Source organism: Tinamus guttatus, unplaced genomic scaffold, assembly GCF_059628265.1.
Source record: "Tinamus guttatus ecotype Peru unplaced genomic scaffold, ASM5962826v1 Tinamus_guttatus_pri_ptg000286l, whole genome shotgun sequence".
NCBI classification, from domain to species: domain Eukaryota; kingdom Metazoa; phylum Chordata; class Aves; order Tinamiformes; family Tinamidae; genus Tinamus; species Tinamus guttatus.
In genome coordinates this window covers 1870452-1895447 of record NW_028288820.1, presented here as the reverse complement: position 1 = coordinate 1895447, position 24996 = coordinate 1870452, and the positions used below count along the sequence as shown (strand labels likewise).

The following is a 24996-nucleotide window of genomic DNA, read 5'->3' as shown; positions in this document are numbered from 1 at the left end:
ACATTGCCAAATCCTCGGGTGCCTGGAGTTCACCTGGCTGCAAAGAGCCTTTCCTATTGTATGCTGATGTATAGCAACACAATTCCAGTTTCTTCATATGGATAGGAAGGAGCTGGGTTGAAGAGCAAATGCATTAAGCTTTTAAACTGTACGTAGAATTGAAGGAAAGGAGACATATATTCTGTTAAAGATAGTTCCTAGTGTTATGAGCCTTTTCTTGGTAGTCCATGATAAGAAGTTAACTTGGTTTTATTGGGATTTGAAAGCGGAAGTCGAGACCATGGTGCGCGCAGTGGAGGTGGTGTCGTTCCCAGCGAGCGTTCAGCTGCTCGGGTCCCCGGGCAGCAAAACCGCGGGGGTACGGGAAGCAGGGTTAAGCAAAACCTGAGTATTAGTGCTTGTTACGTGTTGTACTCTGTGTTGTAATGCTCCATGATTTAGATCTCAAAAGCTTTTTAAATATTCAAAAAAATCCTCCGTTGCCCTTATGATTTGACTTTTAAGTTGGTGTCTACTTACTGCATTGCAGTTAGTACAGAATGACAGGATGTTTAAAGTAGACATTACATTTCTGTGATTTCAGCTGTGTCTGATTTTTTACAATTATTTTTGCAATTACTATGTATTTAGTTGCAGTTTATGCAGCGGAGAAGGGTGATTGCTTCAAATCCTTCTGTTTTGTTCTTTGTTTTGTTTGGGTTTTTTTCAAGGAGTGTCTGCGTCTCGTTGGGTTATAAAAAGTCTTGTGCAGTGTAGTAGAGTCTTAGTTATGACGAGAACTTTTTAGTGCTGAAGTAAAACAAATAGAAAATAGTTCTGCTGTGTATTAAAGAATGTATTTTCAGTATGTCTCCATTCATTTAACTTTTTTAACACTTCCTTGGCACGATTACTCTCTATTTCAGGAAGGCATTGCCAGCAGGCATTTGCTGTGCACTTTGTCAGCTCTTCAGAGTTGCCCTTAAGAGAGCAATGGAGGATCTGGAAAGATCAGAGACTGAAAGCCTTGCAGTAAAGATAAAATTGAACTGAAAATTGACTTCTGTCAACCTGCTGAGGTTGCTCAGAGACTGATCTCTGTTTTCCTTTGCTTCGTTTGTTTTTATTTTTTCCCTGAAATACTTGCCCTAGAGCAGTTGGCAAAAGATACTGAGATGGAATTTTTTTTTCTGTCCTCCTCCAGGGTTCCATTACGACTCTGTAGCCACAGCAGGCAGTGGCTGGCATTCTGTTGGGTTAGTGTCCCTCTACAGAATTAGATATTTAACTTCAGATACAAAAAGATCATCCAGAAATACTGCAAAGTTCCTTATGGTTATCCGGAACTCGAATACTCTTACAAGCATAAATGTCTATTTGTTGGCTATCCTTAAGTAAACCTGTAATATCTTAATTCCTAACATACCATTAAACCCTAAATACTGTTGAGATGTTATTTCAGGGTGAGTCGATAGTCAAAATACTATAGGCAGAATTAATTCATTTATCTCCTTCTTATAATCCCTCCTGCCAAGAAATCCAACAGGTCAGAATTTTGTTCTGCCATTGTTTAGTTTGTTCTGGAATGGCAAAAATAATACAGTTCAGTAAAGATAGTATCTGTGATTTTTTTTTTTTTTTTTATACTAGAACAAGCTGTGATGATTGAATGCATGCTGGGAGAAAATATGTTCAGTAGAAGAGTGGCAGTTTCAGAGTCATTCTTCTCTAAATGTCATGCCTGAGAAGTAGGACAGCTTGAGAGAACAGGAAAAGAAAATATTGATGTACATCCTTGAATCTTATTCATACACAAAATGCAGTCTTTGTATTTTAAATCAATGTGATTTAATATTAAAACTTTCTATTTAATTACTCCTTATTTTGTCATGTGTATTGGCTGCATATAGGATAGATTTCAGTGCCATAACTGTCCCTATATGGTACTCTTGCTTGGTGGTTAAAGGCCATGTTTTAATGGGGATGGAGATGCTGCTGCCTCGCCCTCAGAGCGTATGGCCCCTTGAAGTCAAGGTGTAGGGAAGTTGTAAGGAGAAACTGAAAGGAAATGTATTTTTCTTTTCTGTCTGTACCGAACCTATCTAGCAAAACTAATTCTGATTTTCAGTATTGATTTTTGGCAATCTGTCACTTTTCATGACCGCTAACTTGTGTAGCTTTGTGCTTAAAAGTAGAGTTCAGTGCAAAAATCTTTTAGGAAGGTTTTTCAGCAGAAAAAGGAGAATACGTGCAAGCAGAGGATTCATTGTGCAAAACTATTACAAGGTCATTCATTAGGCTAGAGAACAGCTAACTTCAAAGTCTTGTATTGCCACAGTATATTACATTTGTTTTCTTACATTTGTATATTACATTGTTTTCTGTAGAAAACATTACATACATAGGGAAATGCTTGTTTCTTTGGATATTTGTCAGTGGATAATCAGGACAGATCTCTAGTAAAGAGATACCATTCCATTTTCAAGGGCAGTTGAGCAAAAGCAGTGCAGGCCAAACGAAAAGCTGAGATAATATTTAGTTTGACCTCTTCTATAATACAGTCTATAAGACTTCCTTGAAATAGTTGGTGTTTAAAATTAGATGTATCCTTTCAAAAAACATCATTTCTCCTGGTAAAATTGTTTCAGTGAGTAATTATGCTTACTGTTGCAAAGTGGAGTTTTGTTTCTTGTCTCAGTTGGTCTAGCTTCTACCTCCAGCCTTTCCCCATGGTACTGAGGAGCTTTTTTACTACCAGATTTAATCTCTGCATAATTATTTCTCGTTTTTTTTCTCTGAACGTTTCAGATTAGCCAGTTTTCGTTCTTCAGATTCCTGTAGACTGAGGTTTCATGTCAGAAAGTGCAGTTATTGCTGATGGTTTTATTTCTGCATCCTCGCTTCTCTTCCTGTACCTTTCCCTAAAAGTGGATTGATCCGGGTGAATTCAAGCAGTGACTTTTTCTGTTGCTTTTATAGAGCAATGTTAAGTATAGCTTTAGTGCGTAAAAATACAGCTTATACTAAAATAGTACTATGTGATTATTTTGCACCAGAAAGTATATGATTCATTTTAACAAATAGAGGAGGAAAGGCGTTGCTAAAATTGTATTCCATAGAGCCCCTATGCCAGTATTAAAGGTATGCTAAAAGGTAGTTAATGTGTATACTTGCCTCTCAGTGCTGCCAGCAGGGCCTCCATACAGCTTTCTGCAAGTGCCTCTGAATTTTGACACTGCTTCAAGGCTACTTACCTGATTTCTTTTAGCTTATTGTGGGTTTTTGTTGTTGTTGTTTTGCACTGGGCACAAGGGTGTAAGTGAGATTTGTTCTTTTTCTTTGTACACAGTTTCTTCTGTGTCTCAGTGCAATGCAGATTATCTGCTAAATTATAGCCTCACCTGTTTGTTCAATTTGAACATCAAATATATGTATAGCTGGGCATAATATGAAGAGGGTAAAATAAATAAATAAATCAAGTTGTGGGTGGCAGCCTTGGCCCGAAGCTCTTGGGTAGGAGCCGCTCGTTGTTGCGGCCCGTTGTGCGGGAGCGCCGAGGAAGCGCTCGCGGCGGGCGGGCGCTTGGCGAGCGAGGCTTGGCCCGTGCCCGGCGGACGGGTGCTTAGCAAGCGAGGCTTGGCCTTGGCCCGTGCCGTCCTCGTTCCTCGCGGCGCAGGCCGCCCCGTGGCCGCAGGTCTGCAGGGGCCCGGCGAGGTGGAGCGGCGCCGCGGGCGCGCGCTGTGAGGCGGCAGGGCGCTGCCGCAGCTCGGGGCGCACGAGGCGCCGCGGCGGGAGCGGCGGGAAGCCTCCCTCGCCCCACGGCAATGGGGTTCTGGTGGCAAGGGCTGCTGGAATCCTCCTCGGAGACACACTGGAAAAGCAGTCCGTATACCTGACACGTGTGTTGGCGGATGGCACGCGGGCAGCTTCCTCAGGTGGAAAGGAGCAGTAGTTTCCATGAGGAAGCGGCTCGGCCTTTTCAGCTGTTAAACTTATTAACCTAGTAACTCATCTCAGATGCCTCAGAGGCAGAGACTGATGCTTCTCTCAACATGGAAAATACCTTCCTGGGTTCAGGATCTTGCAAAGATTGGGTACCAAAGCTAGGAGGAGAGCAGAGGAGGGAATTGGCTGCTGTAGGAGAAACGGAGGTGTGAGAATTAAACACATGCTGAAGAAAGAGGGAATCTTGAGAAGTGGAGGGATACTGTTGACTTATTGCGGGATATCAGTGTCCTTCTTAAAATTTATTTTTGCCTTTATTAAAATTGAGCTTATTCAACCCCTTTCCTCCCTTTTTTGAAGTGAACAGAAATAAGGTCTTGGCAGAAACAGCAGGGAAATTGCCTTTTTGTTTTGGTTTGTTTTGTTTGATCTACTAGGTAGAGGAAAGGAGACGTGCGAACTCAGTACTTCTTGTGCCAGTGCTGAAAAACATATTGTTGTACCGACTTGTGTCCTCTCAAGGGTTTCCCCTGTTTTTGTTTGGTTGTTTTGGGGAGGGAAGGGCTTGGTACTCAGAAAAAAAACTTAAGTTTGGTTTATGCTGAATCCAGTTTAGGTGAGGGAACCACAAGGTCTTTATGGAATATTCTCGTTATTCTTTTTGGTTGCAAGTGTACTCAGAATATATCAAGGGTGACACTTTTGTGTATGATAGACCTGTAAGATCACCCCAAATTGCGTTATTTTAAACACAAATAAAAATATTAAGTGCAAACCAAAACATGAAGTAAGTCATAATTTAGTAAACTCACAGGATTTCTTGGTAGTAAAATAGCTTTCTTGCTACTGCTGTGTTCCCGAGCTAGAGTTTAAATGGCATCTAAGAAACACAATGTTTATTTCTTTCTAACATTCAGTAGACTTGAATATTCTCATTCCTTACATTGCTCAGAAAAACCTAGCCTTGAGCTTTGCTGAACACAAAGTATTGAATTACTAGACTCATTGTGTGCACATTCACAAATTATTTTTAAAGTGCATTTTATATTTACTTTTATTTATAAATTTATAAATATTTATATTTTATATATTTTCCTACAAGGGTTAACCCCAATGTCATGTATGTCTGTGATATGAATTGTAATAGTTGTTTTTTACAGGTTTGTCATCATCCTCTGAGGGCTGTAAGCTTTGCTACAGAAAGACAATATACTTTAATTTCAAATGAATAATAAAAATAGGAAACTCCAGTTTCTCGTGGTTTTTGTCTTGAATTGTACATTTGTTTTGAAGACTCTTGTGGAATCACAGTATAAAATAAAAACAATTAAGACGTATTGTGTGTATCTTTATGAATTTACATGATTGAAATAATGAAATATTTTAATGTGTTAATTTTTCAACTAGAAACGTCTGAAAGCAGCTGAAGCAGAAAGTAAATTGAAACAAGTATACATCCCCACCTAGTGAGTATAACAAGTCATTTGTGTGAATAATGTACAGGTAGAATTGAATCAGTGTCATGCAGTTTCATGCATGATAGTCTCTTAGTTTTTAATACTTTCTCTGTACTTGTTGTATACCAAATATAATTGGAAGATGTGAAAACTCTTGCCTTAAGTGGAACATTTGTACTTGACTTAGCGTTTTGTCTTTGACCTCCTAACTGCCTGTTTGGGAATGATGAGAGGTGCTGCGGAGGCTGATCAGGTACTTCAGGGGTTATGCGAACTGCTCGTGGCCTTGTCATTTAAAAAGCAATTTTTCTTTCTGTAGTAATCATTTCAGAATCTCTGTAGCACAAACATTAGTGTAAATGCAACATTTTGAGATAGAAACAGTTGTTAGGGTAGTTACATAAAATGAAATCAGATACTTTCCTATTTCAGTTACAGCTGTATCTTGTCAATGCTGTTTGCTATTAAATTAGAGACAAGAGATGCTTTGGTGATGAATTAAATGTAGCAAGCAGCTCAAAATCTTTCATCTTTGCACAGACCGTACTAATTAGATCTGGTTACTTTTGAGGAATTATTATCTCAACTGAGTTCTGCCTCTACTTTTGTTAACATGTAGTTTATAAAAACAAGATATAATCTGTTTGTTATATATTCATAATTTCCTCAAGATAATGAGAACAGAAGGGATTACATATGGCATGCTTTTAAACTCTTTATGGGCATAATCTCTGTACATTTATGTGGATTGCCTGTTGATATGAGTGTTCATACAGCAGGAGTCTAGAATATGATAGGAAATGATTTGAAAATTCAGTGTTACCTTTTTGATGCCCTCTATAAATTGCATACAGTGGAGCTTCATTTCTGCATTTCATACCAACTTTTGTCTCCTAAACAAATTTAACAATAGAAATAGCAAATTTTTAATCTCATCTTTGAAGAAAAAAGTCTCTAATGTCTCCAGTCTCTATGAAATGGCATCTTTTAGAAAAGTTAACACTTAATGAGAGTGGATTTTGGATAATCTTCAGCATCATAGACTTGAATTTTCATCAATGCTGAAAAGAGTAGTAAGAGTGTTCCAAAACCCTCTAAGGAAACTAGCTGCTTAGTGAAGACTGGGGCTCTGGAAGGTACTCATTCTTTGTATAATGCTCTCTCTAATTTTCTTCTAATATTAAATCAATGTCTGTCAACACATCATTCCTGTCTCACAGTAGAGACTAGTTGTGTTACACCATGAACTCTGTTATGGAATACAGATTTTTTTTTTCCTTGCTTTTCTTTGTTACGGTCTGTTGCCCCTGGATCAAGATAAAATCCATAGTCAACAGTAACAGAGTAGGAATTATTAAATATTTGATAATTGTGCAGTCTGAGGCACTTGTGGACGAGAGGATTGTTACTGCTCCTTCTCAAGATCACATTCTTACATTTGAAATCTGAGTAGGGGTGATTATAAACTAGAGATGAATACCTTTTCAACCTCCGTCATAAAATATTATTTCCTATAAAAGCAAAGTTCTGTCCTCAGTAACTGGAGGCCCTTTCAACTCTCAGTTTTTTTGGAGGTAACTAAGCAACAGATCCTAAGGAGGAGATCCTAAGGCTTAACCTTCTGTTTGATTTCTTCTCTTGTACCTTGAGCCTGAGGGACCTCTCTGAGTGCCTTGGGAAGGTACTTGATAAAGAGTATCTGAAAATTGTCAAAGTGTCTCACTGCATGAAGTGGAAAGGGAGGATAGAGACAAACAGGCTGAGCTGCTTGCGTTTGGAGCAGAGACGTGATACAGCAAAGGTTTTGCTTACACCATGCAGGAATAGTGAAGAAACAGGGCTAAGTGTACAGATGTTTGGGGTGTGTGTTTTAATTAGTCATTTTAATATTGTATGTATGTTTGTATTTAAGAAAAATGGTGTTAGAAACTGGCATGCACAGCCTTGCAATGTATTTTACCTCTCTGAGCAAAGCTCACAATAACACCGAGCAAATTGGAGCTTTGGAAATAATATGCTTAAGCTATTTTGCAGCGTGTTCGTTGTCTCAGAAGTAAAGTCCCACTCCACTGAAGCAGCAGTAGATTAATAAATACAATAACATCATAAAAAAATCAAGCCTGCTCAGAACAAAATTATTTTAGAGTATGAGCTGAGTAGAATATCCTGATACACGATCATCTGGGTGAGCTTTAACACGGCTCTAGGGCATTCGCTGCAGCTAGTGCAGAGGGTTCAGGGTTATTTTTATGCTTGACTCGGAGACTTGTTTTTGCATAGTCTGCTGAGCAACTCATGCCATGTAATAACTTTTGCTCTTGTGTTTTCTGGAGCAAGATTTGGTTTTCCTCATTCAATTTGAGTATTGAATCAACTCTTTATATAACTGTCTTAGTGCACTGAAAATCCTAGAGAAGCTTAGTAATTAGTCTTGCAGTTTAGAGTATTTTGTATGGATTTTGCCACCATGCATCAGAATTCCAGAACTAAATTGTTCTTGTTGATTAACATGCTAAGAAAATCATTTCTGAAAGGTGACTTTTTACTTTATTTAAAGCAATAAACCAAATCCCAATCAAATATCCAGCAACAATGGGAAACCTGCCGCAGTGAATGGAGCAATGGGAGCCTCTTATCAGGCACAGGCCTCACTAATAGGTCGGGCTTGTGAAAGTTGCTATAGTAAGTAAATCTTTTTAACTTTCTGTGGCATTTTTTCTTTTCTTTTTTTTTCTTTTTTTTAATAATTTGTGTGTCATTTTCTAGCCATTAGGACTTCTGCTAATCTTAATATATGTTTAAAACAACAACAATAACAACAAAGCTTTATTTCTGTACTGCAAATAAATGAAAGCTAATTTTATTGGATTGCATGTAACTGTAAGTTAAGTGGAGGGCGCATAGAGGGCTTTTTTTATTATTTACAGATTTTTACAAGGATTGTCTTCTGTGTCAAGTTCCCCATCTTTTGCTTTTTAAATTCTTATTTTCATTGTATCAAGTGAATTAAATTTATGAATTTATCCTTATAATGCTCCTGCAGAATGCCATGTGTTGCAGTATTTGGATTTACTATTTTGAATGTACTATGCGTCAATGTAGTATCCTGTTTTCTTCTCCCTAGCTCCACAGTCTCACCAGTGGTATTCTTGGGGCCCCCCTAATATGCAGTGTAGATTGTGTGCATCTTGCTGGATTTATTGGAAGAAATACGGTGGCCTAAAAATGCCCACACAGACAGATGAAGATAAACTGTCCACCCAACCTACAGAGGTAGGATCATGGAGATGAACTTTTCCTGAAGCAAACTTTGGCACTTTCTCAAGAGTGCTGTGTTTTCAGCATTTAGTGGGATGCTTTTTGTTGGTGTGTTACAACTGGTGAATATTTCTCTCTTTAAGTAGAACTGAGCAGTTTAGAGCTCCTGCCATGTCTTTATTTGGCCAGGTCTTCATTAGGCAAATGTCCTTTTCCTGCATTTTCAGTGAGAGATGTCATCTTATTTGTCAAATGTCCTGTTAACTGTAAAGTGCTAACAGGACTATACTATATGCAATCTAGAATGGCATTGAATTTCCACTCACAATAGAGCTCATTTTTTTGTTATGGAACTTCTTATATAAACCCTAGTTTTCGCATGGTATTGATGTATATCGTTTTAGTAACCTTGTGAATTTACCCCAATATGGGTGTTTTTTTTAAATGCTGAAATAGGGAAATAGCGCTCTCATGTTTATTCTCTTGATTTGCAGAGAAAGAATACCCTGTGTTTAATAATAATAATAATAAGCGTTTAATAATGTTTTGTATATGTTTATCTCAGCTGATGTGTTACGATTTTCGTTTGCCTTGTTTTTGCAGGAGTCCCACGTTAGAACTCACATGTCGCGCCAGGCCACGCAGGGAACCCCAGTTCGTAACACTGGCAGCCCCAAGTCGGCCGTGAAGACCCGCCAGGCTTTCTTTCTGCACACAACGTGTTGGACAAAACTTGCTCGCCAGGTCTGCAAAAACACCCTCCGGCTGCGGCAGGCAGCACGACGTCCTTTTGTCCCTATTAACTGTGCTGCCATTAAGGCAGAATGTAAGATGTTTTTTTAATTCTTAGTTCTGTGTGCTGTGCTTCCCACCCATTTTTGTCTTTTTAATTTTATTTTCTTTTACAATAAACATTTCTTGTCTATACCCTTTTGCTTTTCATTTTTTCATTTGTCTAGCATATCACCAACACATTCAGATAAAGTGTTGCCCTGAGCAGGTTTGAGGCTATTTTCAGAAGAGAAGATATTTGAAAAGAGGTGAAAGGTGAAACATTTAAAATGAATTTAAAAGGGCTATCCATTACCTTATGGATATCAACAAATTGTTATCAAAAAATAAATGTGGGGGTAAATCAATGTTATGACATATATGCTTCCTGCTATTTAGTGTGAAAGAGGTTTGCCTTTATGTTGTTAGTTCTTTTGCTTAGCAGAAAGTGTAGTCTGTATCATCTTACTTCTTCTCAGTGGTGGTGTTCAAAGAATAAGATGCAGTACTGCAGGTGCAGGAGGATGTCAGTCTGTCGTGCAACACGGTCACTTACTATTGTTCAGTTCAGGTGCTGGTGATGGCATGTTTATTATTTCATCATGATTGCATTTTTTGTCCATTTCAGTTGAAAATTTAGCTTTAAATATAATTCTGTAGTAAGATTTAAAAAAAAAAAACTATAAAGAACTGAAGAATTCACTATTAGTATTATAGATGGTTATGAGATTTTCCCTCATGTTCTTTAGTACTAGCCCTTCTGTAAGGCAATCTCTTCAACTTCTACAGACATCCAGAATTGGTAAATAGTTCTGGTCATTGTCCTTCTCGTATTTTTTCCGTTGTCCCTTTGGGTGTTTTCTTTCCTCTTTGGAAGCTGTTTAAGTCAGGAGCACTTTTCAGGAGATCAGTGGATTGAAAACAGTCTGAAAGGAAACAAACAATTTGTCCACTATGTGAGTAAAATAGATCTTTTCATGTGCTTTGATGGAAAAAAAGTGTGTGAAGCCTGGACTAGATTTACATTTATCCTTAATACACTACAGCATTTGAAATATTCATGAACTAGTAGAATAGCAATTATTTTCTAAGAGGAAAAGAGTGTTCCTTTTAATTTATGTAGTTGGCACTGATTTCTACTACACCATGGAGGAAAATTAATTCTGGAATTAGGCTCACTGTAACCTTGAATCTTTTTATCCCCATCCCTATTTGTTCTTACTGGGTCTGGTTATTCAATTTGAAAAAAGATGAAGCTTTTGTTTAAGGGAAAAACAAAACGCAACTATTAATCATCATTATAGGACAAATGTTACACACAGTTCAACTTCGAATACCAGAAAATGAAAGCTAAGCTTTTCAATAGGGAGTAGTCATTCTTGTGTCACACTGATAGTGTCATAAATGCTTCATCTCTGTTCCTTTGACTGCAAAGATGTCACAACAGGTTAATATCAAGACGAGAAAGGTGTTATGTTGTGGTTTTGTTTTGTTTTGTTTTCTGTAGCCTCTGTCTTCTGTTACTGTTTTTACTTCCAGGAAAATTTGGACCTCTCAGTTTTGTCTGCTTGAATGCTGTTGTTTCCTGGAGTATTAAGCATTCATGCTGCAGATCTAAACTAGATTTAAAAAAAAAACTGTTTGTTTCTTTTTAAACACATATTTCAAACTATTTTATAATAGTGACAAATAGATGATACATAATTTTGTTCATGTTTCTCAGTGTGTGCACACACATGCAAACATACACACACACTCATATATGTATATATATATTCCATTTCTGACTGTGTCTCCATATGTTCTCCACATTGTTCTTAACCTGAGTGCAATTTTTCATTTTTACATTTCTGCTTTAGTAAATCCTGTTAGGTAAGTTTATAAAATATAATTTTCTGGTTTGCTTATCTTAATTCTGGTGACATGGACCTTAAGATTGCTCTGCAGATTTTAATTTTATGATAAAATAGACTCTCTTCTCTTGAGTCTTTGAATCATTTCTTAAAGATAATTTGATTGCAGTTGTTTTTACAGGAGATATTTAATTAATATAATTAATAGTAATGATTTTATATGCTGAAGACTATAGAGATAAGCAGTTACAATACTGAATCAGTGTTTACGGTGATGTTTGAGCAGTTAGAATCACGCTGTGATGGCAGCCTGGCCAAAATGGCAAGGTGACTCATCTGGTGTGACATAAGATGGACAGGGCATTTTGTTTATGTAGTTGTTTTTCTACACTGATATGATAGACTTTTTAGCATATGATGGCTTTTTAGATACTTTTCAAGGCTCGCCTGAATGCATGTACCTGTACAGAACCAGTACTTGGACACAGAGCTGTGTTTCACAGCGGTATTGCAGCCGGTACACTGCTATCACACATTCAGAAACCTTCAGGAAATTTAGAGAAGGATGGGAGGGCACCTACACCAGCAGCATACCAGGTTTTATGTCTTGGTAGTGTTATGCAGTTCACTGAAGGGCCAGGCTGTAAATGAAACTGCTTCCCACATCTGAAGAAGGAAAGCTGAACAAGCCAGGCAGAACTTGCAGTAAAAATAAATTGATTTTTTCCATTCCACCTTGCAGATAATTTCTCACTCAGCTTTTGAGAACACCAGTCTCAGGCATCTGGAGAAACCAGATTTCAGATGGAGTGTTTGATTTGATTCTTGTAATTCCATCCACATCATCTCCCTCCGCATCCATTGGCAGAAAACAAGGTGCCAGTGTATGTCCTTCACTTCTTTAGTCGGTGCAGGGAATGGGATTGTGATGATCAGTAAACCAGTTAGCATGAGCTCCTGACAGATGCCAGCAGGAGCTAACGGAGAGGAAGCGTTCCCATCTCAGTCCCATTTAGGGATGGCTGACAATGCTGCAATAGCATGGTGCGTCCTGCTGGAAGCATGGTCCACCTTGGAGATGTCACATTGTGTTCTGCTGAAGGCAAAGGCTTCTGTTGGCTGTTGACAATAAACTCGACTGATGGGCTGTCGAGAGTAGTATGAATTGGTGGTTTGTTTCAGGAGGAGGAAATGCCCATGCTCTAAATCAGGAAAGTTACCTCATTTTTACCTTAAATACACTTGACGTGATTTCCAGAAAATTAAGCAAAACTACCCTGCTTATGCAAGTTGTCTTAATTAGAGGAAAGTTGTCATTCTTCTCCAGCTAGGCACTGACAAGATTGTGTCTGTCTCCAGCTTACAAGCATGTTGATATATGCATAGCAGCACATCTGTGAACCTTATTACTTCAAAGGAAGTTCATAAGGCAGACTTTTTTTTATGGTTTTATTTGCACATAGCCATATCAATATTTTCATTATAGTAGTTTATACCTAGATAACAGCAAAAATTATACAGCAGAGCAAGTTCATTAGAATCTTGTCAGGGATGTGGTGGCATGTCAAAGAGAAACAACTCCCAAGTGGAAGTCTGTGAGCTAAGAGAGCGAATAGAAAATGTAGTAGATTTATCTAGTAAAAATCTGGTAGGAAAAAAAAAAAAAAACACTTTAGCTAGATGAGAAAATCTCTTGCAATCTACAAGAACAAGCCATTTTAGTTCTCTGCCAAAAATGAGGATCACTGTTTCGAACAATCTCAAACTTCTGTTGTCTAAAACATCCTATGGAAATGACTTTCCCAGGGTAATGATGTGTGTTTGACAAGAGAGAATTAACTTCTGCTTTCTGACATTTTCATTTGGCACCCTCTAATTTTGATGGTTTGAGAAGTAGTGATTCAATAGTGATGCTTTGAGAACCAGTGGTCCCTGTCACCTTCTCCACAGTATCTGCGTTTTGAAAGCCCTCCACGATACCCACATCTGTCATCATTTTTCTTGGCTGAGAAGGCGGTTAGTTCAAAACCTTCTCATAGAGAAGCTGTGTCATACTGTGGTTCTTAATGTTGTTTCCTGTAGTTATTTTGCTTATGCTATATCCATGTTATATCCAGTTGTGCTGTTCTGACTGATGTGCGCTTCAAGACATAGTTTCCCCATAAGCTCTAGAGCGAAGCACGTGAAGGTTTTCTATTTTGGTGGTTCTTCCCATCCTGTTGGCTGTTCTGATAGGAAATGTGCTGAATATTTTGAGTGACCGTTCGAGTATTGCCTTGATACTTTTAGAAACTGTTGACGTTAACTCCATGAATTCCTTCCTGCATGGTGATAATTGAGAAATCATCGTTATGTATATTATAGTCATTTTACCCCTGAAGAATTAGTTTGCATTTATTCCTTGATCTTGCTGAGATCCTTCACAATCAGTTCTAGTTTTGATTATGCTCAGTGATTTTTTGCCTCATCAGGTTTTATTAACTCACTGATCATCTCTTTTCCTGATTATCTTAAAGTTGAACAGCACAGATCCTTTTGGGATTGTATGGAAAATTGCTGTCTTACCTTTTAATGAGATACTAATCCCTAAAAAAAAACCCATTACCTTTTGCCCCATAAGAGCTGGAAAGCAGCAGTTTTGGATCACACAGTTTGTCAAAAGCTACTTGAAATGCCAAGCTGGGTGCAATCAGTCCAGATAGATGCACGCATATATGAGTTAATTCCTTCACCAAATCCTCCCAGACCTGTGACACTTGGGATAACAGACTCAGTCCTGCAGGTGGGAAGGTAGAGAAGTAAGGAAGAGGAGGAAGGAAGTGGAAACCTTTAGAGGTTTCTAGTCTGAGCCCTCCACACCCTTCCCCTGCACAGAGCTCAGGGCCTCTCATCCTGATGAGCTTTGTGCATCTCTATGGAAGGAGGTGCCACCACCTCTCTGGGTGCCTGTTCTAGTGTTTGGTCACCCTCATGCACCTGTTTCTGGTGTCCCTCATCCCGTCTCTGCTTCCCTCTGAGAAGGGTCTGGGTCCGAAGGGTCTTCTCTACGTTCCCCATCAGGTGGTTGGAGGCAGCAATAAGGTGTCCCCTTGGCTTTCAGGGTTGAGCAGACGCAGCTCCCCCAGGCTCTCCGTGCACGCTGTGTGCTGCAGCCCGTGACCAGCTTGGAGACCCTGCAGTAACTGGACCTGCTTCAGCACGTGCAGGTCTCTGTTGTACCGGAGAGCCTGGGCACAGTGCCCAGATGTCGCACGAGGGCTGAGGAGAGGAGATCACCTACCCCGACCTGCCAGCTCTGCCCTTGCAGACACAGCCTCGCGAGTGCCTGGCCTGCTTATAACAAGGGCACGCGCGCCCGTGTTCACCCATGTGAACACCACACGCTTGCTGGGTTTGCCTTCTGCAGAATCCGTGTTGCTTATTCCACATTTTCATATTTAACCTGAATGCCTTTATTAATAGTTCAACCATTTTGCCATGATACAGATCACGCTTGCTCAGGAATGTTACTGTTTGCCATGGTTTTGTTCCCTTGCACGGAGACCGACGTAAGCAGCAGGTTGAACAGCTGCAGTGTACGAGTTTCTGTACGGGTGAATTTCAGCTAGTCCTGGTGCCTTGTTTTTATTCACTTACCAGTTTGTTCTGAATTATTTCCTACGGACAGCTTCACATGAGGAACTTCTCATACTTTCCTCGTAAAGGCATTCTGGAGGAGAGCTAGTTTAAGATCCTCCATAGAGGATACTGATACAGCAAGTTCATTCAGCTTTTCTGCCGTATCTTTTATCTTTTTTTTTTGTACTTTCTTCACACCTTGATGATCTCTCCTTCTCCAGGCACTAGCATGCTTCCTGCTTTTGTGTGTGGGAAAAATGTGCTATCAAATATTATGCCCTAAAGCATGAATCAAAGGAATTCTGGCATTCTTTTGTTGTGGGTATGCATTTAACTTGGCAGTTTTGACTAGCTGCCTGCATTGTTAATATTTTTAGTGTTTATTTAAAAGTCCATGTTTAATTTCAGGAGTTTGCTGGAGAATAATATTGAGACTTGTTTTTCCCATGATTTTCTAACTAAATTTTATTCTGTGTTCTTTTATTCTGATTTTATTTAGTGTAAATACACACTAAAGAATGATGCACCATTTAACTTCATGTTTTTCTGTGGTGCATAGTGATGCTCATCTTTAATCCACTCTCATGAGAAGTATGATGAAGGATACCATTGATATTTTTATGAGAATGTCTTGCTTTAGAAAACCCGTTTTTGGTGAGTGTGTGTTTCCAGAGTATGGAAATTGTGCTCTTTCCAGTGTGCGTTTCAGTCATCATATTAATATCTCACCACGATTCAGCGCTGGGTGGTTCTCCTCCACAGTGAAGATGGGTAGTTGCAGGTTTCTCACCATTTCGTAGTGGTTGCTTTGCTTTTCCCAGACTATACATTACTCTGCATAGTGTCAAGTGCTGCGTTTTACACAAGGAGACAGTGGAGACACCTTTTTATACTCTTTCATTTAAGTACTCTAAGAGTTGAGGAGTATCAAAAATATTCCAGGCCCTAGGTTCAATGCATTTTGTATCATTATTTACATTAAGATAAAACAACAAAAAAGGTGTCTTGTATCCATAGCATTAGAGTCCGAGAGCCATTGGCTTTCCCAGATACCAGCTAGGATTTTTGCTAAAAGCTTATCAGTATCATGTAGATACTGAATATATCTTAATAACTAAACTAAGCTATGCATTGTCTACATTTATGATTTTCAGGAAAAAGATAAATACTGAAAATAAATGAAACATTTATTTCAGTCATTGCTTTGGTAACATGGCTTTTTTTTTTTCACAAATCTGTATGGAATATACAAAATGATTGTGGATCTTGTGAATTTTATGTTCTGTTTTGTTTTTGTTAGATACAAGCTCTTCTGTGTAGTTTCTTATCCACTTCCAGTGCATATGTGCTCATTTGTTTGTGCTGGGATTAACTAAATAGGAACTTTTTGGTAAAAACAAAACACAAGGTGGACACGAAGTGGAATTGTCGTATTATAATCTAATTGTAATATCTAGCTCCTATAAAGGTTATTGGAAAGTGCCAACCTGTGTATGATAGAGAAAGAAACATGTATACATGCGAATAAATACATGATAAATAAATGGGAATTCTAGATAGACAAATTAAAAATACTTTTGCAATTCTATAGTAAACAAAATACCAGTGTTCAAGGGATACTGAAATCCCATATTAGGTTTATTCCTGTGCTTTTGGAAAACAGATGACCCAGTCATTCCAAGTAATTTTAAAAAAGGTAGTTTAGTTCTAGTAGTCTTGAAACTACTTAATAAAAAATTTAATTATGGGAGGAGATTTTGCCCTAGATTGATTTGACTCTGATGTTTGCACATGAGCTGCTTGTTAAGAACATGTTTCCTGTGTTTGGGGGTTTTAAAAAGACTCTGGTTGTATATTCTGAGTGCCTATAAAGGTGCAAAATCACACTTGTAGTTTCAATTCAGGTAGTTACTGAGGTGGTTTTCAAGTACATTTTCCTGTACTTTGCAAAAAGCTTTCTTAGACTTTTGAGAGCTATCATATTTGGCTAAAACTGACCATTTTTTTTTAAGTTTTTGCAAAGACTGTTTTGTGTATTTTATATATAGTGTGTAAGTATAGGTAGGAGCAGTGCAAGCTTTGTATTTATAGTACACCAAGTCATAAATATGTGTATTTGCTTTCCGCAAGAAACTATCCTAAAACTAACACGTGAACTGTTTAATTTACTTAGATGGTTTTAAGAGTCAAATAAGCAAGGAAGTAAAAAAACTCATGATAAAGCAAAGCTGCTTTTCCATTTTGTTTTTGGCCTATACTAACTAGTTCTGTAATAGACTTTTTTGATAAATAGTAGAGAAGCTTTGAATCCCATTATTATCCATGGCAAAGCAAGTTGAATTGTATACTTCATTTTATCTTATAGGAAGTGTCTTAAAAATACCAGAGCAGTCTGAGTTGAGTACTCAGTTATACCTCAGTTATCCACCATCACCACGGAGATACTATTTTAGTTCCTGTATGAAATTACTGATCGTTACATTCAAATTTTTACTTGATTGTCCAATATAAATGTATTTAATTCACTAAGTGTAGAAATACTACTAACAACACAAAGTTTTATATAATAATGATGAACCCATAATGTAAGTGCAAAATTGACAATGATACCTAACTGAGGACAGGATTTCACCATAAGCTTTTTGTATCCAAGTCATAAGAAAAACATATCAGAATGGGAACGTGCTTAGCTGTAGGTGTATGGGGTTTTTTCAAGATTCAAATTGCCACAACCAGCCACTGTCCTTTTACTTAAGGATTTTACTTAGGGATTCAGTGCTCTATTTTACTTAAGATTTCTGTAGTCCCAATTTTAGAATTCTTCTTGGCACTGTAATTCCCCACCTAGAGCCTGGCAACCTTGTAGAAAAAAATGAAGAATTCCATGTAAATCCTTGTCAACAGAGCTGCTTTTATTTTAACACTCATGTTTTCATCCATTTCATTTGCATAGTTGACTATTTCCAAAAATATTTGGTTGATACAAAATGTAATCAAAATTGTAATATGATATAAATTAACTTTTAACAGTGAATCATAATTTTGATTATTTTGATTGCTTTTGCATAAATGAGAATACAGCCTGCCTCTAAAATCTGTATCATTATTAGCATTGATGAAAAAGAAACTATGCTAAAAAGAAAAAAAAAACAGTCAAGAATTTTATGGTAAGAATGTAAGTAAGAAACTGGTAGGTGCATCCTTATTATATTTGTAGTGGTATTATATTTGAACTGAGCTTTACTCTTTGAAATTCTCAGATGCAGATCGGCACTGTGAAGTTGCTGGAAATCCGCTGAAGATCAAAAGCACCAGAAAACCACTGTCATGTATCATTGGGTATTTAGGTGGGTATCTGTCCTTGGAGAAAAATTAAGCAAATCAATTTTCACTATTTAGTGATCTTTAAAAATCTTACATGCACAGGATGAAAGATTTATACTCTTATTAACAAGAAAACTATTAAGGTATATTAATAAAAATTCTGGTGGTCTACTGTAATTGGTTGCAGAACTGCATGATTGATATTGCAGATTGGAGGCAGAAAGCCTTCTTCTGATCCTTGGTTAAAATGACAGATTGCAACCTGATGTACTTGAGAATGTGCAAAAGAGTCTGCTAGTGCACAAAAAAAAAAAAAAAAGACACTCTAAAGAGCTGATATTCTGTGTACTCAGTTCTACTCTACATCTGTACTCCTGGAATCCACTTGTAATACTCCCGTGCACTTAAAAGGAACAGAGCTCTGCCAAACTGAATGCTGATGTTCTTTTAATTTGATGGTGTAGTTCAAAAAGATGTATTGAAATTCTGTACTGAGATCACAGCTAAGAGGACAAGAAGCTCGTATGATAGTGGAAGGAAGGACTTAAAGGAAAATTAGTAGCTGTGATTCATTATTAAAGTCCAAAATGGCCCTCTTTGCTAACAACTGCCCCAGACTATCAAGTACTTAAATGATTATGTAAGAGGTGAGGTACCTCAGAGGCTTTCATGAATTTTAAATGAATATAAAAATCAATCCATTGCTCAGAGAAACAGTGAATATTTCTACAGCATATTAATCCCATTTCACAGAAGGATAGCTGAGGTTAGGCTACAGTCCAGGAGTTTTGCTGAAAATTGCAGTCACCAGGAGTTCATTTATACTAGCACAAAGTAAACATATACAATAACAACCTCTTGATTTGCTAAAATAGAGATCATCCTTTAATGTAATGCATCCCATTTAACAAAACCTAAGTTTCAGAAAACTGGATATGGAAGAGTTCATATTTACTCTTGTTGAGCTTTGATTCCTCCTACCCTAAAGTTTAAGGGAAAAAAAAGCAAACAAAAAAAAACTAGTGGTATTTTCCTATAGGTTTTCCAACTGCATGGATTATTTTGGCCACAGGTAGCATGGGAAGGGGCTGGTTTGATTTGCTTGGTGCGGCTGTGGCTGCGAGATAAGGCAGGAGGTGCAGGTCTGGCTGACCGCGCTGGGGACAACAGCTTGTGCATCTTGGAAGAGACCGCGTGTCTTTAGTGCCTCGCTGCTCAGTCTGAGAAGGGCCATCCTGGTGACTCCGGGATGATCCACCTGCAGGCTTGGTGACCGTAAATGGATGAACAGTGTCCATATATTTTTGTGTGCCCTTGGGTGAGGGTTTTGTAAGGTTAACAGTGTTAAAATACACCAGCCACCCGCAGAGTCAGACGAGCATCTGGTTGTGTGGGAAGTGAAGGTATCTCTGTATGGTTTGAAGGAAAATAGTATGTGCTGCAGGGATATGAAGTATACCTGAAGGAGTTGCGGATATGTATATAAATTAGCTGCGTAAAGATTGCTAGGAAATGGCTTTTAGTTTGCTCATCCCAGCATATTACTGTAAATAAGTAATGCTTATCTTGATGTCTACCTTTAAATATCAAGACAGAGCGTGAGCGTGAGGTTTTTGTTTTCTTTTTCAAAACACCTCTCGTGCCATTCCCACAAGGAACACAGTTAATTATGTCACGCAGGGCACTGCCCTTTCCAGCCCTAGCAGTAAGGCGGGCGGATCTCAGCTCCCTCGGGTCATGGTTTCCTCCGTCGCTGTTCTGCTGCTCAGCTGCCCACCCTGAGGCAGATAGAAGGCGGGCCCTGTCCCTCCGAAGAGCGAATCCCCTGGAGTCACCCTAGTCCCCACCGCGCTTGCCCACCCATCCCCCAGGGGAGCCTCGTGCCCTGTGTGGCCTCCTGGTTATGAGGGAACCAGGCGCAGGTTCCCCGCTGAGGTACGCGATGCAGCCGCGCCGCCAGAATTCAGGTCACTCGGGTCACTCCGTGAAACCCTTCGGTCCTTTGTTGGCTTCGGGGATTTTTTGTCTTCTTTTTAACCTTATTGACACTAGTGAAAGTCTTCGGGATTGTTATTCCTGTTAATTACATGAGGCTACAACCTGAGCTCCTAATGTAAATATGCTGGAAGTTTTGTTTCTGCTTCCTGAATTTTTTAATTTTGATTTCAGAAATGAATGCGTGGTGTGAATCTAACCAACTGGTTATTTGTTACATTGCTATAGGGGTAATTTGGGGTTATTCAAGTGCTATTTTTACTTTTCCAAGTTAGCAGAAGCTTTAAGTGACTAGGAAAATTTCAGTGAAGAAAAATACCAGGCAACAGAATAAGGATAGCAGGAATAAAAGAATCCCTAATTCTGTTATTCCACAATAGAATAATACACTGAGATAATCTGATTCATGCAGGAGCTCTAAAATACCTCATTACCTCTCTGAGATGTGATCAAGTGGCTAGTTAGTTAGGAAGGGCTATGGAGCATGGAAATCCTTGAAGCAAGCCTATGGGTAGAGGATGAGAGCAGACGATGTGAAGACCCCAAAGGAAGAGGTTCCCAAAGGACTCATGAGTGCAGAAGGGGTCCTGGCTCTGTCGTTAAGTTCCTCTCCAGCACCTAAAGGGAGCGACTGAGCCTGACTCCCACTGCTTTCCTCTCCTTCATGGAAATCTGAGGATTAGCCCCCCTCTCTGAAGAGAAGTCAAAGGAAAGAAACGCCTCCTTCATTGCTGTTAGCTGTTCCTGAAAATACAAGACTCTCTCTCCCGAACTCTGGGAACAGAAGGGATGTGCGAGTTACTGTCTGTTGACCTAGTGCGGGGATTATTGCGGTTGCTGCTAGAGCTCTTTGGTGAACAAGGTAATATTTATGTGACGTTAGCCCTGAATATTTTTTTTTCTTTCAGAATATTGAAAAAGATTGTGAAAGGAACATTTTAAGTTCCAGATTTCAGTTGCCTTCAGGAAACAGTGCAAACCTTCCTATTGCTTGCTAAGAGAAAACTTTAAACTAAAATTGTGTTCATACCATTAAGCACCCCTCCATTTAGTCAAAGAATAAAATAGACTCATGCTTCCTATGTGAGAATTGGGGGATGCCATGAAATCCTTTAGGCACTTGATGATCTTGGCCCTTTTTTTTATATGAAAAGCTAATGAATACTACGGTCAATAGCAGTAGAAATCTCTGAATTAAACAAGTGGTGGGTAGGTCAGCAACATTTTGTAGGAGTATTATCCTATTCTATTCTTTAATCTAACTCTCCTGAAATATCTTGGAGGAGGATATTTGTATTTTAAAAGTGTGATTGCAGGCACTGACCAAGCTATTGATTAGCAGTTAAGCAAAGTCTTCCCAAATATGAAGACTGTTGGGGTTATCTCTTCCTGATATATTGTTCCCAGCATGTAGTCTGGCCAAATCATTGCGGTGATCCTAGCCCTTTCCACTTACTGGATATTGATGATACTACTCAACTCCTCTTTCTATTTATGCCACTATTATAAAGGTTATAATGACCATAATGCTCTGTTTGGCCGCAAACTCCTCTGCAACCAGGTACGTGCTCTGAAGTGCACTGGACAAATGAGTTTAACTGCCTTTTATTTGGCTTTCTGGCCCTAGCTCTAGAATAATCCTGCTATGTAGAGCCTGGGGCATTTGAAACTCTGTAGTGATGATTCCATGTTAGTCTGTCAGCACACGAGAAGGCCAATGCACTTTTCACAGAATCACAAAAGGTTGGAAGGGACCTCTAGAGATCATCTAGTCCAACCCCCCTGCTCCAGCAGGGACACCTAGACCACGTGGCACAGGGTGGCATCCAGGCGGGTTTGGAAGATCTCCAGAGGAGACTCCACAACCTCTCTGGGCAGTCTGTTCCAGGGCTCTGTCACCCCCCACAAGAAATAAGTTCTTCCTCACATGGAGGTGGAACTTCTTATGTTTCAATTTGTACCCATTATCTCTTGTCCTGTCGCTGGCCACCACCGAGAAGAGTTTGGCCCCGTCCTCTTTACATTCTCCCCGCAGGTATTTGTACATGTTGGTAGGATCCCCTCCAAGTCTTCTCTTCTCCAGGCTAAACAGGCCCAGCTCGCTTAGTCTTTCTTCATAGGATAGATGTTGAAGTCCCTTAATCCCTTAATCACCTTCGTGGCCCTACGCTGGACCCTCTCTAGAAGCTCAATGTGTCTCTTGTACTGGGGAGCCCAGAACTGTACCCAGTGCTCCAGATGTGGCCTCACCAGAGCTGAGTAGAGGGGGAGGATCACCTCCCTCGACCTGCTGGCAACACTCCTGATGCAGGCCAGGATCCCATTGGCCTTCTTGGCCTCCAGGGCACATTGCTGGCTCCTGATTTATTCATTTATTTATTTTGGGGGGTGTTCCTGTCTCGAAACTGCTACTCTGCTGCACTGGAGTGGTTTCAGCTTCACACCCCTGCTCTAGCCCGCTCCCCAGCCATTGTTCTCATGACATATATTTAGGGAGATCACTTAAAGCTTGTGATTATGATAGAGAATATTAAATAAACTTAGGTATTAAGTTGATTTTGCTACAATAAAATGCTTTTATCTGCTTGCCTAAGGTCTGTAAGCCCCAATACAAAACTCCAAAGCCTAGGAAAATGTTAATGCAGAACTCATTCGCATCGATTTGCTGAGGTATTGCCTCTTCACCTGTGAAATTTGTACACACCCACGCTGTAACAGTCAACTCAGGCAATTCAAAGTGAAATAAACTTTTCAGATTTGCAAGGGCCATAGCTACAGAGGCTCATGTTTGAATTGTTAAATTGTTTTTCAGGATTCTGTAGTGCACTTCTGCTGAAGAAACTGATTTTTATTTCAGTGGAAATGAAGTAGAAATGAATGGAAAATATTAACTTTTTAAAAAATCAAATATGCGTGTCTCTTTTCTTTCATTTTACACAGAGGTTCATCCTGCAGTGAAACCTAATGTAATCAGGTCAACACCAAGCCTTCAAAGTCCAAGTGCAAAACGACTGCTTGCACCATCTAATCACTCTTCACTAAGTATATTGGGAAAAAGAAACTACACTCATCATAATGGCCTTGATGGTATGTAAAGAATTACAAAATTACAGAATTACAGAACTCCTTTCTGCAGAATGATGAAGTGTTGTTGCCTTTCTGTGAGGAATATGCTCTTTCAGAAATTACATTAAATAAGGGGGTGTAGGCCTCTAAGAAACAAATGCAGCACAAAATAATGCCATAAATCTAATACTATAAAAAGTATATCTAGAGCTAGTGCATTTCCTACTGTGATTTTTTTTAAACCCACTGAAAAGTGTAGAACTACTTCATTCACAGTTCTACTGTGATTACAGTTCAGAGATGCATGTTGTAATGACAGAAATGTAAGATATGATTAGTACATTCATAGCATGGATTCTTAAAGCCATGAATGGCGGTGCATATTCATTGAATATGGCTATATTAAGATCATCTCTTTTGAAAACTATTTTTTGCTGTTTTTTGACTAATCTTCCATCTCAGTAAGAAGAAAAAAAAAAAAGAGGAGTTTGATAGAGGGGAGAGATGCAGTCTGTGTTTTCTTTTGACTCATCACATTGCACTTTTATTTGAGGAAATATTTTGCAAGGATACTGTGACCTTGTGAAGACCTGTGAATTATACTATGCTAAATTACTTCACACACAGTTAAATAGCAAAATACTTGACCTACTGGTTTACAATCAATCTCTGTGCTAGTATATGAATTCAATACATGGCTTAAACCAGATTCTCCAAGCTGTCATCGGTAATAAAGGGAAAGTTGCTGTTGGCATCTTGCATCCCCAGGTAGGTGTTACAGATTTGATAAAAAAAAAAAAAAAAAAAAAAAGATATTGCTTACAGGAGCCAGGACTGATCAAAGGCAGGAGCTCCTTAGAAAGAGGCCATCTCTATATTTATGCCATTTGCAGAGGAGGGAGTGAAAGGGAGTGTTGCAGAGATATGGGGCAGGCTCCGTGCATGCTCCAGAGGTGGATGTTCTACCTGGTACTCACCCCCGTGTTAATGTGGACTGAGGGAAGGTCAAGTATAAAGCTGCCTCCGAAATGAGGGAAATTTTGGAGTAATTATGAAGTTTCTCAAATTGTCTGTATTTTGTACACTGGAAAGCGATGGAATATCACAATTTTTTTTTGGCATTATCTCCAGAAAGAAAGGTTTTTTTAACTGTAAGTGTGAACAATTTTACCCTATGTGCAAATAAGAAGAGAATCTAGCAGGATTTCATCAGTATGCACCAGAAAGAAATGCACTGCATTCCCTGAAGGATCTTTTGGGCAATTTCAGCCTCTGTAGGAATCACCTTATTTGTTCAGTGTGGTTGTTAAGACTATGCCTTGAATTAGGGTCTGAAATAGACTCCTCAAGACATGAACTTCACAGAAGAGATGACTGTTTTAATGTTTCACAAAATAGATGTGGAAATGAGGGGAACTTTCAGCGAACTAGTAGAAATAGTCTTCAAAATACAGGAAGGAAAAAAAATGAAAAAATAGTGACTTTCCCCATAATTATCATGCTTTTCTGTCATTGTTAACATTATTTGTAGCTTACAGTGAAAATATTTCCTGTATTTTTAATAGTACCTTTAAATCACTCTGTATTTTGACCAAAAATGGTTACTCGATATAGCCAGAAGAGAGGATCATGTGGAGCTTTGTGCAGGATGCAAGCGGGCATTATGAGCAGACAGATCACATGTGTGGAGACAGAACCTCTTCCTTGGCCAAGATGAGGGGCACCTGACT

The 24996-nt window shown here is 38.9% G+C and overlaps 1 protein-coding gene across 2 annotated transcripts in view; it reads left to right on the top strand.

The window, feature by feature from the left end:
- MTA3 (metastasis associated 1 family member 3) overlaps positions 1-24996 on the top strand; it is a 120078-nt gene that overhangs the window by 61929 nt on the left and 33153 nt on the right. For both annotated transcript variants that reach the window (XM_088527407.1, XM_088527409.1), the window contains exons 11-16: positions 5332-5390; positions 7939-8063; positions 8506-8654; positions 9243-9465; positions 18142-18228; positions 23141-23287. In XM_088527407.1, coding sequence (XP_088383533.1) covers positions 5332-5390; positions 7939-8063; positions 8506-8654; positions 9243-9465; positions 18142-18228; positions 23141-23287 — 790 coding nt within the window. The remainder of the gene's footprint in view (positions 1-5331; positions 5391-7938; positions 8064-8505; positions 8655-9242; positions 9466-18141; positions 18229-23140; positions 23288-24996) is intronic.